The sequence below is a fragment of the Benincasa hispida genome, chromosome 2 (genome assembly GCF_009727055.1).
Source record: "Benincasa hispida cultivar B227 chromosome 2, ASM972705v1, whole genome shotgun sequence".
Taxonomy (NCBI): domain Eukaryota; kingdom Viridiplantae; phylum Streptophyta; class Magnoliopsida; order Cucurbitales; family Cucurbitaceae; genus Benincasa; species Benincasa hispida.
The window spans coordinates 50,025,177-50,042,227 of record NC_052350.1 but is presented as its reverse complement, the minus strand read 5'-3'; the positions used below and the strand labels follow the sequence as shown (position 1 = coordinate 50,042,227).

General features: G+C 33.0%; 3 protein-coding genes across 3 annotated transcripts; 2 read left to right on the top strand and 1 right to left on the bottom strand.

Moving 5' to 3' along the window:
* The first annotated feature begins 5,578 nt into the window (after window positions 1-5,578).
* On the top strand, window positions 5,579-7,451 carry LOC120071435 (formin-like protein 20). The gene is made up of 2 exons (XM_039023719.1): window positions 5,579-5,813; window positions 5,934-7,451. Exons 1-2 carry the CDS (start codon window positions 5,761-5,763, stop codon window positions 7,273-7,275), a joined length of 1,395 nt encoding a protein of 464 aa, XP_038879647.1. The 5' UTR covers window positions 5,579-5,760; the 3' UTR covers window positions 7,276-7,451.
* Window positions 7,452-12,536: 5,085 nt separating this feature from the next.
* On the top strand, window positions 12,537-14,975 carry LOC120071044 (WD repeat-containing protein VIP3). Its single transcript, XM_039023041.1, has 2 exons — window positions 12,537-12,992; window positions 14,169-14,975. The coding sequence occupies exons 1-2, from the start codon at window positions 12,654-12,656 to the stop codon at window positions 14,793-14,795; spliced, it is 966 nt and encodes a 321-aa protein (XP_038878969.1). The 5' UTR covers window positions 12,537-12,653; the 3' UTR covers window positions 14,796-14,975.
* LOC120071043 (threonine synthase, chloroplastic-like) lies at window positions 14,976-16,862 on the bottom strand. The gene has a single exon (XM_039023040.1). It carries the CDS (start codon window positions 16,682-16,684, stop codon window positions 15,080-15,082), a length of 1,605 nt encoding a protein of 534 aa, XP_038878968.1. The 5' UTR covers window positions 16,685-16,862; the 3' UTR covers window positions 14,976-15,079.
* Between the last annotated feature and the right edge of the window lie 189 nt (window positions 16,863-17,051).

Here is a 17,051-nt window from a genome sequence, read left to right as displayed (position 1 = left end):
GAAGGACATTTGAGAAGGTATCCACCCAACTAGATACTGAAAGACATTTAAGAAGGTATCTATTGGTACTAAAGGACGTTTGAGAAGGTATTTGAACAGAAGTACCTAAGGTATAACGGTACTTAGTGTGGCCACGTGCACGTAGGTAGTTAGAGTTAGAGATTGAGCAAAAGGATTCTCTCTTGACTAGCAGTTGGTGTTGGGATTGTTTTATCCACAGTAAGGTTATTCTCAACTGAGAAACAGTTTTACTGTTTTATGAATAAAACAACTTTATATGCTTTATGCTTGGAAAATGTTTACACTGCAGTACAAGTACTGTAAAAGCTTATGTTTCAGTTTGAACTCTTTATTGAGATTTTACATGAGAATCAATTATCGTTCTTAAGTCATTCACTGGGCGTAAGCTCACCCCGTTTTCAAATGTTTTTTTTTCTCCCACAGGTAGTGGTCAAATCCTCTAAAGATAGCTCTACATCTACTCTGCCACTAAAGGATAAAGAGATTTGTAACCCGTCTGTTAGGTGGTTACTGTTAATATTGTACACATGTTATTGTTGTTCATATAGGGATCAGGGTTCGTGGGTTTTGGGACTTGTAAATCTAATGTTGTAATGACTCTAAATATGTTATGTTTCTAAATTAATAAATTGTGGGCCTAAAGGCATTCCGCTGTACTTAAGTTATATTTTGGTATCAGAGTTATTCCGCAAGAGTTATTAGGCAGTAAGTGTTAGCCACAGGATTGATAATTGCTGCAGTCATGCCCTTTTCTAGGCTAAGAGGGTGGTCTGGGACGGGGTATGACATAAGCTATTATAAATCGAGTGAAGATCAATCAAAGATAGAGTTCTATCTCTGCCTATCTAAGATAGACAAATAATAATACAATACATCATCAATCATTCATGCACTTTTAGTTGAATAAGATGTTGATCAAGAATCCGATGTTCTAACCATATAACCTATTATAAATAGAGTGAAGATCAATCAAAGATAGAGTTCCCTGATAGACAAAGATAAAGTTCTATCTTTGTCTATCCCTAATAGACAAACATAGACGTTATTTGTCTATCTGAGATAGACAGAGATAGAGCACTATCTCTATCTATCTGAGATAAACAAATAATAATACAGTACATCATCAATCATTTATGCACTTTCTGTAATAAAATGTTGATTGTGTTCAGAATTTTAAGAATTCAATGTTTCAACCATATTAGTTATTATAAATGGAGTGAAGATCAATCAAAGATAGAGTTCTATCTTTATCTATCCCTGATAGACAAAGGTAGGCGTCCATTCTATCTATCTAAGATAGACAGAGTTAGAGCACTATCTCTGTCTATATTGACTCATTTTGATCCAATGTTGTACTAATTTAGAATTTTTTTACTAACTGGCTTCCAAAATACTTTCATAGTGTTGTATGCAACAACTTGTTGGAATTGTGGAGCAAAAGTTCAATAACTTGGTTTATGAATTGATTGAAGAACAATTGTCGTCCTCTGAGTTTTTTTTTTTTTTTTTTTAATGTTTTTTTTTTCAGAACAAAGCATTAGAGTGAAGAGAATACTGTGAAATTCGAAGAAGAAAAAATGTTCTTCACTCGGCAACGGAATGTGAGACATTACAAGGTAAGGAAAGAAGGAGAAGAAGAGGTACCTGTGTGATCAAACGAATCGACAAAGAATAATAAAACCTTTGAGCTGTATGTTGACAATGAAATGATCAATTGAATTGAAATTAAAAAAAAAAAAAAGAATTAAAATCAGCGATCAATGGAATTGAATGAAAATGAAGCTAAGAAGAAAGAGAAGAAAAAAAAAAAAAGAAAAAGAAGAACAGAAATCGTCGTAGGAAATCGATGGTAGTTTTGGAATCTTTTTAAAAATATCCATTGATATGTTTTTTTGCCATAATATGTAAATATTTTGTATGTTTTTTTTCTTTCTATTTTTGACAATTTTCCTAGTCTAATCTTACATTAAGGATGGTTATATAAATGCCAAACTCAATAACGTGATAAAATAAAATTATTTAAAATTTCCCTTTAAAATTTATTTAAATTTGAATAAACAAATATTAAAAAAAGAAAAAAAAATCTAAAAAATCAGGGAAGAAGTATCACATCACATTCGCATGTAATTCTTATAGAGAACTTTATGGGTCACATTTAGTATATCGAATTTATGAATCAATTAATATCATATGTGGTAACTTGAGGATAATAATTGATAAAGGTCACGTCCTAAAAAAAAAAGTCAGGATATTGATATTATTTTAAATTTTAAATTAAGTTACAAATTTAAGGTATGTTTGGTAGGAGATTTGAAAACAAAAATTTGAAAATAAGAAAATCGATGAAAATAGAGTTGTATTTCATATATTCATATATGTGTTTAATGACAAATTAAGAAATTTGATTATGATTTAAATAATTGTTTAAAATATGTTTATAGTATATTTATTAGGATTATTTTTAAATATAGAAAAATAACTAAAATATAGCAAAATTTTATTATCTATCTACGATAGACCATGATAGACCACTATCTATCTCTATTTGTGTCATGATAGACACATATATATTGCTATAGTGATTTATTGCAAATAGACTGTTATGTTTTGTTATTTTTAAAAATATTTTCAACAATTTTATCGTTTAAAATAATTCTTCTATTTATCAATCATCAATAATTTTAGCTGACAATAAATAATTGTCAATTTCTTTATGAACTTGTTTATGTTAGAAAATTTGTATAATTATTATTTTTGTAATATTATATAATTTATAATACGTTAGATAATACATATACTTTCAGCAGATTTGACATTTAAAATAATTTCCATATTTATAAATTATCCATAATTTTAGCTGACAATAAAGTATTGTTAATTTATTTATAAACAGGTTTTATGTTCAAAAATTTGTATAATTATTATGTTTGTAATATTATATAATTTATAATACATTAGATAATACACATTTAAATTTAAAAAACTGAAACGAGTTTATAACATGGTATATTATATTTTTAAATATTTTTATCTTTATTTAATACGAATTTAAATTTAAAATTTGGATACAGTAATAACATTAAAAATATTATTTTTAAAAATTCTATTTAAATCACAAAAACTCGAAAAATGAATTTTAAAAATAAAATTCAAGTTGTCTACCAAACATGTATTTGTTGAACTTTCAGATTGCTAACCAACAGGCAATTAATTCTCGAATTTCAAAGTTTGTGTATACTTGGTTGTCTATAAACTTTCGAACTTATAAATTCAGTCTATGAACGTTTACATTTTTTAAATTTTACTAATCTACAAAATAACAAAATTTAGAGTTCCATTAGACATAATATTAACTTTAAATTAAAATTTTAAAAAATATTAGATACAAAAGGAAGGTTTACAGATTTATTAGATACATAATTAAAAGGTTTAGATAAAAACAAAAAACAAAAAAAAACGAACCTTAAAGTTTAATTTTAAAATCACAGTTTAACCTAAGGATGGCAATGGAGCAGGGCAGAACCGGGGATACACTCCTTATCTCCGTCCTCGTGGGGACTTTTAATCCTCGTCCCTGCCCTATTTTCTATTTTAGGAAGTTGGGGTCAGAAAATCCTCATTCGAGGATTTGGGTCTCTGCAAAAAAATTTGCTTATTATTTTAAATTAATTAAATTTTAATATTTTTATTTAAATTTTAAATTATACGTAAGAAGTTAGTATTATTATTAAATATCTATTTAAATGAATAATTAAAAATATTTTAGCCTTTTTTATTATAAATTTAATCAAATTTATATTATATTAAAAAATTAAATTAAAAAGATAACTAAAAACAGTAGCTAAAAGCTATTGTTTTAGTATGTATTTAATAATATATAAACAATTTAAAAATTTTGGGGCGGGGACGTGACCGCGGATAATTTTGTCATTCATAGTTTAACCTAAAATTTATCTTTTAAAGAGGAATTTTTATAAATTATTAAGAAAAATATCAATTTACACCCTAAATTATCTATTGTATCAATTTAAGTCTTAAACTAATATTTATATCAATTTTAAAATCATAACCTTCGTATTTATTCTATTTACACACTCATTACGTTTGGTTTGAATAAACATCATATGAGATTTATAATATTATCAATTATTATCAATTTAAACTTCAAACTAATAATTATATATATATATATATATATATATATATATATATATATATATATATATATATATATAATATATTTTGTATTAGCTATTAATTTTCAAAATTTACCAATAAACTATTAGGTACAAAATTGAAAGTTTAACCGTTGATTTGGACACATAATTGAAACTTCATACAACGAATAGAAAAATCTCAAAGTTTAGGCTTAAACTCGCAATTTAACCTAAATTTTATTTTGTTCGAGGACTTTTTATTATTAAAAAATAACAATTTTAAAATAATAGCAAAAGATACCATCATAACAATTCACACGGAACCTTGGATAATTTAACATTTGTTTGAATGGACTTAATTGACTTGAGAAAAAAGTGTTGTTCAAAAAATACATTTTTATTTAAACATTTTTTTTATTAAAATTGTCGAAAATAAACTTCAAAAACTATTTTAAATTATTGTCAAATATTTCATTTTTTTAAATGACTTATTTTTTAAATTAAAGACTTGAAAGTGCATTCCATTCCAAACACACCTTTAATCATAGATATTTTATCAAGAGACATGAAATTTCTGTCACATATTCTAAGCATGCATCTTAAATTATTATTGTTATTATTATTATTCTATAGGATAGAGAGAGAAAAAAAAAGAAGAAGAAAGAAAATCATTTACGTAAAATACTCCCAAATTAATTAATCTCATTAATATATTAAATTAGAAAACCTTCCGATGAATTATTGCCCGAAACAGTGGGTTACATATTCTACATCTCCCTACACTCTTACCTAACCGATTTATATACATAAATATTAAAAAATATATTTAATTAATAAATATATAAATATTTTATTTGTATTTCTATTTTGAACCTTTTTTTCTTTTTTCTTTTAAAAAAATATCAATTTAGACCTTTTAATATTGTATCAATTTAAAATAAAAGTTGATAATTATATCAATTTAAACCATAAATTTTAGTAAGTATATCAATTCATAGAATTTATTATGTTTCACTTGAAAAAAAAAAAAAAAACTTGTGAAACTTATCTTATCAACTAAATCTCTAACCTCTCATGAATAAACCAATTCACAACCTTAATTATTTTTTTAAAGAATTATTTATGTATTTATTTTAATTGTCCACTTTATTAAATCGACATTTGAAGAAATCTATATGAATTTAAGAATTAATGCATACTATGATTGTAAAAAGTTATCGTAATAAAAAGTTTAAATTGATTGACTTATAAAAATTTAGAAGTTTAATTAACTTAAATTATAAATTTCACACGGTATAACGAAATTGGGGGAGGATGTAAATTGAAATATTTACGAAAGTTTAGGTTTAAATTGATATAATTGTTAGACGTAGTTTACTCGAAACAATTTCAAAAGTAGAGAGGTATAAATTGATATTTGCCCTAATTTATTTTTAATTCAATTTTGAACAGTTTTTTTTTAAAAAAAAATAATAAAGAAATAAATAAATGAGTAGAGTGGAAGTCCCAATTTTATGCAACATATAATTTGCTCTTTCGCTTTACCTTCTTCTTCAAAATCACAGCTCAACTACGCTGTTTCATGGAGCCAATCAGCGACCCACCACCATTTTGGTCGCCGGTGCACCGCCGCAGGTCTTCGTCTCCGCCTTTCATTTCTTTGCCGGTTTTGATTATTCTCTTGCCGACGTTAGCTTTGATTCTCTTGTTCTTCGCAATCCGTCCGCTTCTTTCGCTCACTGATAAAGTTTTCAGGCCTAGTTCGGTGAAGAAAAGCTGGGATTCCATCAATGTTTTCCTTGTTCTGTTTGCGATTATCTGCCACATTTTTGCTAGACGAAACGACGACGTACCGACCGCCGCCGACGGAGATAACCATGGTTTTGATCGGAGAACGGTTGATACCGGTGGAGTTAAGGTGAACGGGGACTCGGAGTTATCGCAGCAGTGGTATGGATTTGCGGAGAGGAGATTTTCCGATCCGGCGGGGAGAACGCCGGTGACGACGAGGTTGAGGAGGAATAGCTCTTATCCAGATCTGAGGCAGGAATCGCTATGGGAAAATGGAAATGATGGGTACCAGTTCCGATTTTTTGATGATTTTGAAATAAACAAGTTTCGTTCGCGATCCTTCGCGCATCAAACTCGAGGAAGTGAAAGAGAAGAATCACCGGCGGAGATTAAGGTTATTCCGGTTGATTCGTTTGTGGCTAATTCCTCGTCGGCGCCTCAGAGAATGAAGTCTCCTAATCCTCCGCCTCCACCGCCGCCGCCGCTGCCGGTTACTCAGAGGAAATCGAGGCGGACGTATCAGACTATCCAGAAAAAGGAGGAAGTTCGAGAGGTCCATACGGAGAATAACGCTGAATTCGTGAAGTCGCAATCGCCGCCGCCTCCGCCGCCACTTCCGCCGCGAACAGTTATTCCTCCGTCGCCGGTTCGTGTTCGATTAGAGGAGAAATTTGGAAATAGTGTGTGGAAGAAGACAAATGTTAAGAAAGAGATAGGAATGGCGTTGGCTTCACTGTATAGGAAGAGAAAGAAAAAACAGAAAGCTAAAGATGTCTACGACGCCGACCGACGATCTCCAACCGAACAACGACCGCCGCCGCCACCTCCACCTCCACCTCCTTCCGTCTTCCGCATATTCAAAAAATCAAGCAAGAACAAGAGAGTTCACTCCGAATCTACACCGCCACCGCCGCCGCCTCCGCCTGTCTCATCGTCATCACGTTCAACAAAGAAGAAAATCCAGATCCCGCTTCCACCTTCACCGCCACCGCCACCATCATCACGCCGACCGCCTCTACCGACGAGCGTCCATAATTCCTACATCGAAAACCAAAGAATAAACAGCCGGGCACAGAGTCCCACAGCAACAATTCCACCACCGCCGCCGCCGTTCAAAACGACGACGGACGTAAAATCCACAGTTCGAAGCGACACTGTGGAGTCACGGAGCTCCGAAACCTCTCGTTGCGGATCTTCGGATCCAGAAAACGTCAATCCATCATCGATTAAGGAGACGCCGGAGCCGTTCAGCGAAGAGAACGGCGGGCCGGAGTGGGGCCGGTGTTCTGTCCAGCCCGGACGTTAACGTAAAAGCTGCAAATTTCATTGCAAGGCTGCGAGATGAGTGGAGGCTGGAGAAGATGAAATTCGGTTAGAGAGAGAGAAAGATGGGCCAAGGCCAAATTACGAGATAAAGACGGGCCTTGGCCCAAATTAGGACTCTGATTGTGGTTTTTTTTTTCATCTCTCAGAGCCTTTCCTTTTTCCTCTTTTTTTTTTTTTTTTTTTTTTTTTTTTTTTTTTTTTTTTTTTTTTTTTTCAGTTTGCTTTAAACTGTGTGTATATTTTGGGTGTTATATTACAAATTATTATAAGGTAATATGGGGATTTCATACTACTAATTGGATTTATTTAAAAAGAAAAAAAAAATATATATATATATATAGGGGGTTCTAAATACTAATTAGGTTTATTGATTGTGTTTCAAAGGTAGAAATGGGTTCTTGGGAGGGTGAGAAAAGTATAGGGTTATTAAACTTTGGGTCTTGTTATATATATCAATATACATGGTTTTGTTATTTAATTCTTGATTATTGTGTATTGTATGCATTTTGTTGTTTACTAGCTGAGAATATTGGATTAAAAAGATATGAATAAGTTCATTGAATAGAACCAACTCAAGCATGTTTGAATTGATTGAGGCATATATGTGACTATCCAGAAAAAAAGTTTCGTTCAATAGAGAACATATTGATGGTGTAGCTTTAGTTCGAAAAAAAAAATTGATGATGATTTTTAAAACTGATATTTGAAAGTATGTCATCTAACAAAAGGTTGGAATGTTTTATTGTTTACCTAATGAATTGAATTGCTTAAATTAAATTAAAGGATTATAACTTGACCAAAAGATGAGAGGTTCAAATCTCAATCCCTAGATATTGTTGCTAAACAAAGAAAGAAAATTAGTTGTTTAAATAAAAATTTAGGGAGAAGAAAACCTTGTTTAAAGTTTATGTTGTAGTTTCAAGATAAATCAAATGTGAATAGAATGCGAGAGAGCTTTGGGGAGAGAAGTCCCAAAACAACCAAGGTCCAAGCAAGTTGGGCCTCGGCTGACTAGAGCCAAGATCGAGCACTAGGGATAAGCTCTAGCATATTCTACAATGCTTGCCTAACGAAGACTAGCTTGGCTTCACTAAGTGAAGGGATCGAGGTTGGCTAGGCATAAATAATTTTAGGCCTAGGGATGAGCCCTCAATAAATCGAGCAAGTTAGTCCAAATAAATTAAGGGTTTACTCAAAACCCAATAGTCTCTAAATCTCATGCCAATAGAAAGTTGAAAGACCAAAAACCTCTAGTATAAAATCAACAGTGTTAATAGAAGGAAAGATTCACACACGATGTATGTAAAAAATCCTTAATTCTTGTTATTTAATACAAACGTAGTCTAACTTAGCATCAAAGTGCATTTGGCAATTACACCAATATGTATATTAATATATATTTGCAACCATAAGTAATGTTTTTCCATTATTCTTTAGAATTTTTTGGATTAAGTTGATTCTCCTACATCGAATTCGAATGTCAACCATTTATATCATAACAATTAACATTATTCTCTATAACCTAAAAAAAGTACCTATTTGATTTCTAAACTTGTAATTTTATATGTAGTAGCTACAAAAAATTTTAATGATGTGTATATAAAGTTATTGACTTATTACTATTAAACATTATTAAAATTCATAGAAGTACATAAAATTGAACCTCTAAGAATGATTGGACATTGATCTTAAAACTTTTTTTTTTTCAAATATAAAAAAAAAATAATAATAATAAAAATCTTAAAAACCCTAAACCTAAAACTTTTTAAAAGTAAAGAAAAAAAAGTGAAAATAGTAATCATTGAAAAGCACAAGCAAAAAACACTAACAATGTCCGTTTCGAGAATTTTACTCACAATTTCAAAAACGTTTTCAAAAAATTAAAAAAAAAAAAACATATAAATAATTATTCATTTATACCCCTAAAATTTAGAGATCTATCAATCAAAACTCTCAACAAAAAATTACATCAATTTAAACACCAAACTCTTGTAAATCAATTTACACCATCTTTTAGGTTTTGTTCAAAAATACTTACATTTTTATTAATAATACTCATAAACGGTCATAAGTTAATCAATTTAGATCATTTTGTATGTTACTTCTGGAAATCGTCCATGCATCAATGTTTACACTTATATAAATTTCTTCCAATGTTGAATTAACAAAGTGGACGATTAGAATTAATCCATAAATTATTTTGTACGACTACTTCTTGAAATCGTCCATACATCAATGTTCACACTTATATAGATTTTTTCAAATGTTGAATTAACAAAGTGGGGGATTAGAATTAATCCATGAACCATTTTTAAAGGAAATTGTGACTATGAAGGAATTAAATTCCTCAACAGAAGTGCGTGAACGCGTGTGCTTTTGAAATTTGTTTTGAAAATACTTGAAAAACATAGAAAAAAAAAAAAAGGCAAACATATAATGAATATGCTTTCTATAGGGAATAAAAGACTTGCTCTTGAAGATCGTCTTCTTTGTAACATTTCGAACAAACTCCACATATTGCCAGCTCCTCCCTTGAACTCAAACGACGCGAACTCTTCCACGAACAAGAACAATCTATGAACACTACTCTATAAGAAAATCTTGCTATTCTCTGACAAGGAATAGATCGTGGGATCCATCCTTCTTTGTTTTGGAAGAGAAAGGGGAAAGAATAGAGCAATTGTAAGATTGAAGTTAAGAAAGTCTTTTTTTTTTCCTTTCTTTCTATAACACTTGCATAATGAGTCCTTAGACAAAAGGATACGTGAGATGGAGTTAAGTCCCCTCACTGCAATAACTACCCTTGCAACTGTACTGGATATTATTTGATTACTTTATTGATTTAATTAAAAAATCAAAATCAAAATTTAATTTTAATTAAATAATCATAATAATTAATTACTCTCATTAGTTAATTATAAAATTAAAATAATAAATATAATAATTAATTAATCTCATTAATTAATTATAAACTTAATTAAATAACACATATTTACTTAAGCATGCATTTAAATTATATTAAAATGCATAACTCTCTCGTAACCTATAATTTTAATATAAATCTTATTCATATTGATTTTAACCTATAATATTTATATGAATGCATTCATTATAACTAATATTTGAATTTTATTCAAATATATTACTTACATACATTATGTATTTTTAATTATAAATCATATTTATAATCAACTATATACTATAATGTATCAATATACGTTATATTTTATATTAATCACATCAATATAATTAATACCTATATCTTCCTTATATAATTTGAACAATTCAAATTATCCAAAACTATTTTATTCCTTATTTTATCTTTAGTGAACTAGCGAAGAAACCTATTAAACGTACAGATTAAAAGCTTCAATGATACAATATTAATTAATTAAACTCTTTAATTAAATTGATCGACATTCAATAATTGTAGGTCACTCCACTAAGAAACCACAGTTGCATTCTCTTCGCACTGTAGATATATTTCTATGTCCACGACTATAATCAATCAATAGTAAGTCGATCCTTCACGAATTGCTCGTAATTATAGCTGAGTCAAATTATCATTTTGCCCCTGTAATCACTTCTAACTCCTTAAGTACCATCAATCTCTCTAATGAACAATCAATTTATAGTCCAACTATAAACTAAATCTCTCTCGGGCCAGTGAGAGGGTGAGACTTCTTTGTTCAATACCCGAATTTAGCCCTTAAGGGAGAAATTCATTTACTTACCCTAAAGACCATATAGAGTTAATTTCATCTTGTGTAGTTATATTCCCAGCTCCCTACTTGGATAAATCCCCAAAATGGTAGGCATATTGAGTCGACAATACTAGTCATTCTCACTCGTACAAATCAAAGGATTGCCCTTATAGATAGGAGTTCATAACTCATTCATTATTGAGGTCAAGTCACCTATGGTCATCATATGAAATGTTAACCTATTCAATTAATGGTGTTATAAAGGGAGATTAATCATTTCGCGGTCCGATAAACTTTTTGTATAAAATACCTCACTCACATGTTTCCACATGAGCGATTAGGATCACATCGTTTATAGCACTTTACCACTCTTGTAACAAGTACAAAGTGGACCGTATAGACCATTTAGGTTATAACTTAAATATGACCAACTTATATGTCAACCACATACATGTTCAAATTACACAAAATAATCTTGGATTTTAGTTTATTAAGTTGAGTTAATGCAATCTAAATGTCAAATAAAATAACACCTTATTTTATTAAATAAATAATTTGTATATGGTTTACAAACTACGAGAAGCACGAGATTTAAGGCACCAACTCCAACATAATTGTTTCAAAGTTTACATTAATGCAACTCTAAAGTTTTGGGGTATAAATTGATATTTTTATCCAATATAATTGTCTATCAAATGGAAAAAATAAGAAAATTGTCAGAAAAGAGCACGTTTAAGTTTTTATCTTATAAAATTAGCCTCGTTTTTTAGAACTAGTAAGAATAGTTTTTCTCGGTCCATCTCAGGTGAGATCGCCCACGAGATTTTAGTTCAAAAATCAACTTTTTCCAACTTATCAATGGTTTAGGACTTTTTCAGTAGATCTTGCCAAATTATACACTAAGTGTGCATCTCGATGTTAATCTCTGGCAAAATGACATCGAGATTCTATATATATTTGAGTTTTCTTGATGAAATCTTGAGTATAATTAACACCAAAATTCATATATTTGAGCTTTCTCGGTGGAATTATCATACATGATTAACACCGATATTCTATATATATCCCAAATCTTACTCAATTTTTCACAAAATTTGATTTTTCTAAAATTTAAAAATATTGAATCAATTTGGAAATTATAGTTTGATAATTAAAAAACTCATTTGGAATTTTGGAAATTCATATAATTGTGAAAACATAATGGAATTTGAAGAAAATTTAAAAATATATAAGATTTGATATAAGATTTGGAAAGATTACGTAAAAAAATCAAAAAATGAATAAATCTCGTTGTGTAATCGATGTATGAAGGCCCAAACCAATTGGTACGTCAGAAAAAGTTGATTTTTTAACTAATTTTCGATGGTCAATCTCGTTTAAAATGGAATGAGAAAAAAAGTTGATTTTTTAACTAATTTTCGATGGTCAATCTCGTTTAAAATGGAATGAGAAAAATTATTTTTAAGAGTTTACAAAAAGCGTATTAGTTTTGTGAGGTTAAAACCTAACATATTATTTCGGACAATTTTCTAAAAAAGAAGGAAGGAATCCATAACAGCGACGTCGTTTCGTTGCCCTCTTCTTTTCCACACTTGAGAATTGAGATGTAATGATCCGACGTGCTAGGGCTCTTCATTGAGACGACACTGACCAAATGAAACTCGCCGGTCTCAAATCCGTTGAAAACGCTCACGAAGAGTCCGTATGGGCGGCGACTTGGGTTCCGGCCACCGATAATCGCCCTTCTCTCCTCCTCACCGGTTCCCTCGACGAGACTGTTAAGCTGTGGAAGTCCGATGAGCTCGACTTGGAGCGCACCAACACTGGCCACTGCCTCGGCGTCGTCTCTGTTGCTGCTCACCCTTCCGGTTTCATTGCTGCCTCCGCTTCCCTCGATAGCTTTGTTCGCGTCTTTGAGGTCGATTCCAACTCCACTATCGCCACTCTTGAGGCGCCTCCTTCTGAGGTCTGGCAAATGCGCTTCAATCCCGAGGTACTTCTTGCGAATTTTTTTCTTTCACTTCTTGGTGTTTTGATTTTTGTTCTTTTCTGATTTTTTTTTTTTTTTTTTCCTTTTGTTTCTCTCTGATTTGATGATTTAGCTAAGATTTTGAGATGTTTTTGCCGTTCACGGAATAGTACTCAACTTCTTTGACTTTCTATTAGAGGATTTTGCCTTCACGTAACCTGATTACTGAGATGAAAGTCTTTGATTGCAATATTCTTCCAATTGATTTTACATTTGCTTGTGTCATCAAGTATTCTAAACATTCTGTAGTTACTAAGATCTTTTAATTTTTACCTTTGCAACCAAATGTGTAGCAATAGCAACCAAATGAATCACTCTGTCCTAGTGTAGGGTGCTCACGGATGTCTGGTAAAAGAAAAATCATTATCCATAGCCTCAGATCTCTTTCTGATTGAAATACGAATCTACATAGTAGTTTTTTCTTCTGTTATGGTTCTTCCTTGGTACAAGGTGCACGATTCAGTAGATTACTGAATATCAGTTTGTTCATTAACTTTCTTATAAAAAAAGTTTGTTCATTAACTTGAATGAAGGAAATGTTTGTCGATGACTGTGTTTTGGTGAAGTATAGCCGTTTATTATTCATTTTCTTCCCACCAGTATAAGTTTATTAATTTCACTTGGATCCGACGGTTCACTTTAATTGAAATTTTACTTTAAAGTTAGTCTATGGAATTTGATGAGTTCAACTGCATGTTGGTATGCAAATTAATGGACTGTATTGACTCCCGACATATGAATCATAACATGTAGTTATCAGTTCTTTTATATACAAATTCGCCCTTTAAATAGAAAAAAATGTCATTTGTGATAGTGACATTTGTTAGAGGTCTGTTTTCAATAAATATTTTTTATGTTGAATAAAGCAATGAATAAGTATAATGTCTGTAGTATTGTGTTCTTCAATAATGTTGGCACTTCTAAGTTGTGTCCGTGTATGAAAGCTTGCACTGTTTTAACTTGAAGCAAACCTGTTGTTTCTTCTAACATAACAACTTGGTCCTGTATGATACATGAATTCAACAACCTAAAATTAAGGAAAGCAATGTTTCATTTTTAATAAATCAAAAGAAAATTCACGAAACTCATTTAATCTGTGGCTCATGTCATGTCTAAACTTAACAGTAACCTCTGCATCAGGGTACCATGTTAGCAGTTGCTGGTGGAGGTAGCGCATCAATTAAGCTCTGGGACACAAACACATGGAAACTAGCTGCAACTCTATCAATTCCTCGTCCAGAAGGACCTAAGCCTACTGATAAAACTGCTAGCAAGAAGTTCGTGCTTTCAGTAGCATGGAGCATTGATGGGAGAAGACTTGCTTGCGGTTCAATGGATGGAACCATTTCAGTCTTCGATGTAGCTCGGGCAAAGTTTCTACACCACTTGGAAGGCCACTTCATGCCAGTGAGATCCCTTGTGTATTCGCCTGTAGAGCCACGGCTACTCTTTTCTGCCTCTGATGATGCTCATGTGCACATGTATGATGCAGAGGGTAAAACTCTGATTGGAGCGATGTCTGGCCATTCAAGTTGGGTATTGAGTGTTGATGCAAGCCCTGATGGTGCTGCTGTTGCAACCGGTTCGAGCGACAGAACTGTTAGGCTTTGGGATCTCAACATGAGGACCGCTGTTCAGACAATGACTAACCATAGTGATCAGGTCTGGGGGGTTACATTTCGACCACCCGGTGGGGCTGGCATGCGTTCTGGTCGACTTGCCAGTGTGTCTGATGACAAGAGTATCTCCCTGTACGATTATTCTTGAACGCAGGACGGCAATGGCCCACTCGTAGTTTTTTGAAAAGATCTTTAGCTGTTGCCCAGACTATTTGTTTTACTTCTTCATTAAGCTGCTTATCTGTTTAGTTGTTATAGCATATTGTAGCCATGATTCAATGCAGTATTCTGTTGTGAATTTATATAACCAGCGTTCATTTGCTATGTAGATTTGGAATCAAGGGCAATAGACCCCAAAATTTTATTTCAGAGGAAAAAAGAGCAACAAAACCTAAAAGCCAAATGGAGATGAAAGCAATAATCTACAAGTTATTACACTTGAGACTTTGGAGCCTTATTTAGTAAATAATCTTTAAGTACATCCATGACACTTCCATAATCAGCCTTCACTTGCACAGGTGGATTAGCAAATTGGCAAGCCATATCTGGGATATCCTTGGAGTGATAATCAATTTTGGACTGTGTAAACTTCAAGCCATGAGCAGTACTCACCACCACAGTCCGATCAGTTGGTCGGATAATCCCTTTGTTTCTCAGCTTCACCAAAGCTGTTAATGCAACCCCTGTGTGAGGACAAATGAACATGCCAGTAGAATCAGCTTGTGCCATTGCATCCATCAGTTCCTCCTCGGTCGCTTCTTCGACAATGCCATTCGAATTCTGTAAAGCGTAAACAGCTCGATCAATCGAAACCGGATCTCCAATCTGAATGGCAGAAGCAAAAGTTGAACTTGCTTTCACAGCCTTGAAATCTTTCCACCCAGATTTGTAATGTAAATACAAAGGGTTTGCATTGGCTGCTTGAGCACAAACAAGCCTAGGAATTCTGTCAACAAGGCCAAGCTCTTGACACATCTTGAAACCTTTGTAAAATGCATAAATGTTGCCAAGATTTCCTCCTGGAACAATCACCCATTCAGGTACCCCCCAATCAAATTGCTGTAGAATTTCAATGGCAGCAGTCTTTTGCCCTTCAAGCCTCAAACTATTCAAGGAATTAGCCAAATAAATGGGCAATTCTGCAGTAACTTCCCTAATTAACTTCATACAACCATCAAAATCTGTGTCTATACTCAACACAAAAGCTCCATTTGCAATGGGTTGGACCAACTGTGCCATAGAAATCTTGTTTGCTGGGAGGAAGACAATTGAAGGAATCCCTGCAGATGCACAGTAAGCCGACAATGCAGCTGATGTGTCGCCAGTTGACGCACAACCGACTCCGACGACGGGGCGTTTTAATTTCCTTAGCCGGTTCACTTGGCTGACCAAAACAGTCATGCCCAAATCCTTGAAACTACCAGTGTGGCTAATCCCACAGTGTTTTACCCATAAATCATTCATGCCTAGAAACTGTTTGCCAAAACGCTCAGCCCAAAATAGGTTTGAGTTACCTTCGAAAGCGCTGACGATGTCGTCGGGGTCAATCTCCGGCAACACCCATTCCTTTTTACTCCACACGCCGGAGCCATAAGGCCATGTGGTTTTCCCCACGCGCGAATCGAAGAGGTTGCGCCAATACGCGCCGTCGAATTTCTTCAAAGCCTCCATGTCGTGTTGAACATCGAGCAATCCACCAGATCGGCTCCGGTAAATGATCTCGTCGAGAGAGTACCACTCAGGCGAATCGGCGCCAGCGTTGAAGGGGACATATTTGGCTGAGAAGTTGCTTCGATCTTCTCCGGAGGCTGCACGGTGGCGCCGGGCTTCATCTTTGATGTTCTCGTCGGCGGACCGGCGGTTCTTGAGAGTCGACAATGGCGGAGAGCCGTTGGTCGGAGGAGACGAAGACGAATCGGAGGTGGAGGATGCTTTAGGGATTCTGAGAACGGGATTGCGGAATTTTGGGTTGGGTTGGAGCTTGGGCTTGCGAGAAGGGAAAGAAATGGCGGGGTTTAACAGGGAAGAGGTAGCCATTTTTGTGAGTTTTGAAGTGAAGATTTTGGTGAAGATGGAGGCGGCGGCGGCGGCGGCGGCGGCGGCAATGTCTTGTATAAAGCTTTTCGAAGAGAAGTAGGGCTTTCTTTGGTTGGAACCCCCACTTTTACCCTCCTAATTCTAGGGGAAAAAGAAGTGCATATTCAATTCTTAATTAATATTTTTACATCATAAATAGCATTAAAATATAAAAAGGGTAATTTATAAGTTCTTTATTTTCTTTTAGAAAAATATCAATTTATACCTCGTATAAATTAAGGGGTTTTAGGTCCCAATTTACCTTAGTTGGAGTGGGCTGCACACTCAATATTCGGATATCCTATTATAATAACTAATTGAATATTTT

Excerpts from the sequence above, each read along its gene's own strand:
- LOC120071044 (XM_039023041.1), top strand. The coding sequence starts at position 12,654 with ATGAAACTCGCCGGTCTCAAATCCGTTGAAAACGCTCACGAAGAGTCC. Across the intron at positions 12,993-14,168 it reads AAATGCGCTTCAATCCCGAG|GGTACCATGTTAGCAGTTGC; the intron begins GTACTTCTTGCG and ends CCTCTGCATCAG.
- LOC120071043 (XM_039023040.1), bottom strand. The coding sequence starts at position 16,684 with ATGGCTACCTCTTCCCTGTTAAACCCCGCCATTTCTTTCCCTTCTCGC.
- LOC120071435 (XM_039023719.1), top strand. The coding sequence starts at position 5,761 with ATGGAGCCAATCAGCGACCCACCACCATTTTGGTCGCCGGTGCACCGC. Across the intron at positions 5,814-5,933 it reads TCGCCGGTGCACCGCCGCAG|GCCTAGTTCGGTGAAGAAAA; the intron begins GTCTTCGTCTCC and ends TAAAGTTTTCAG.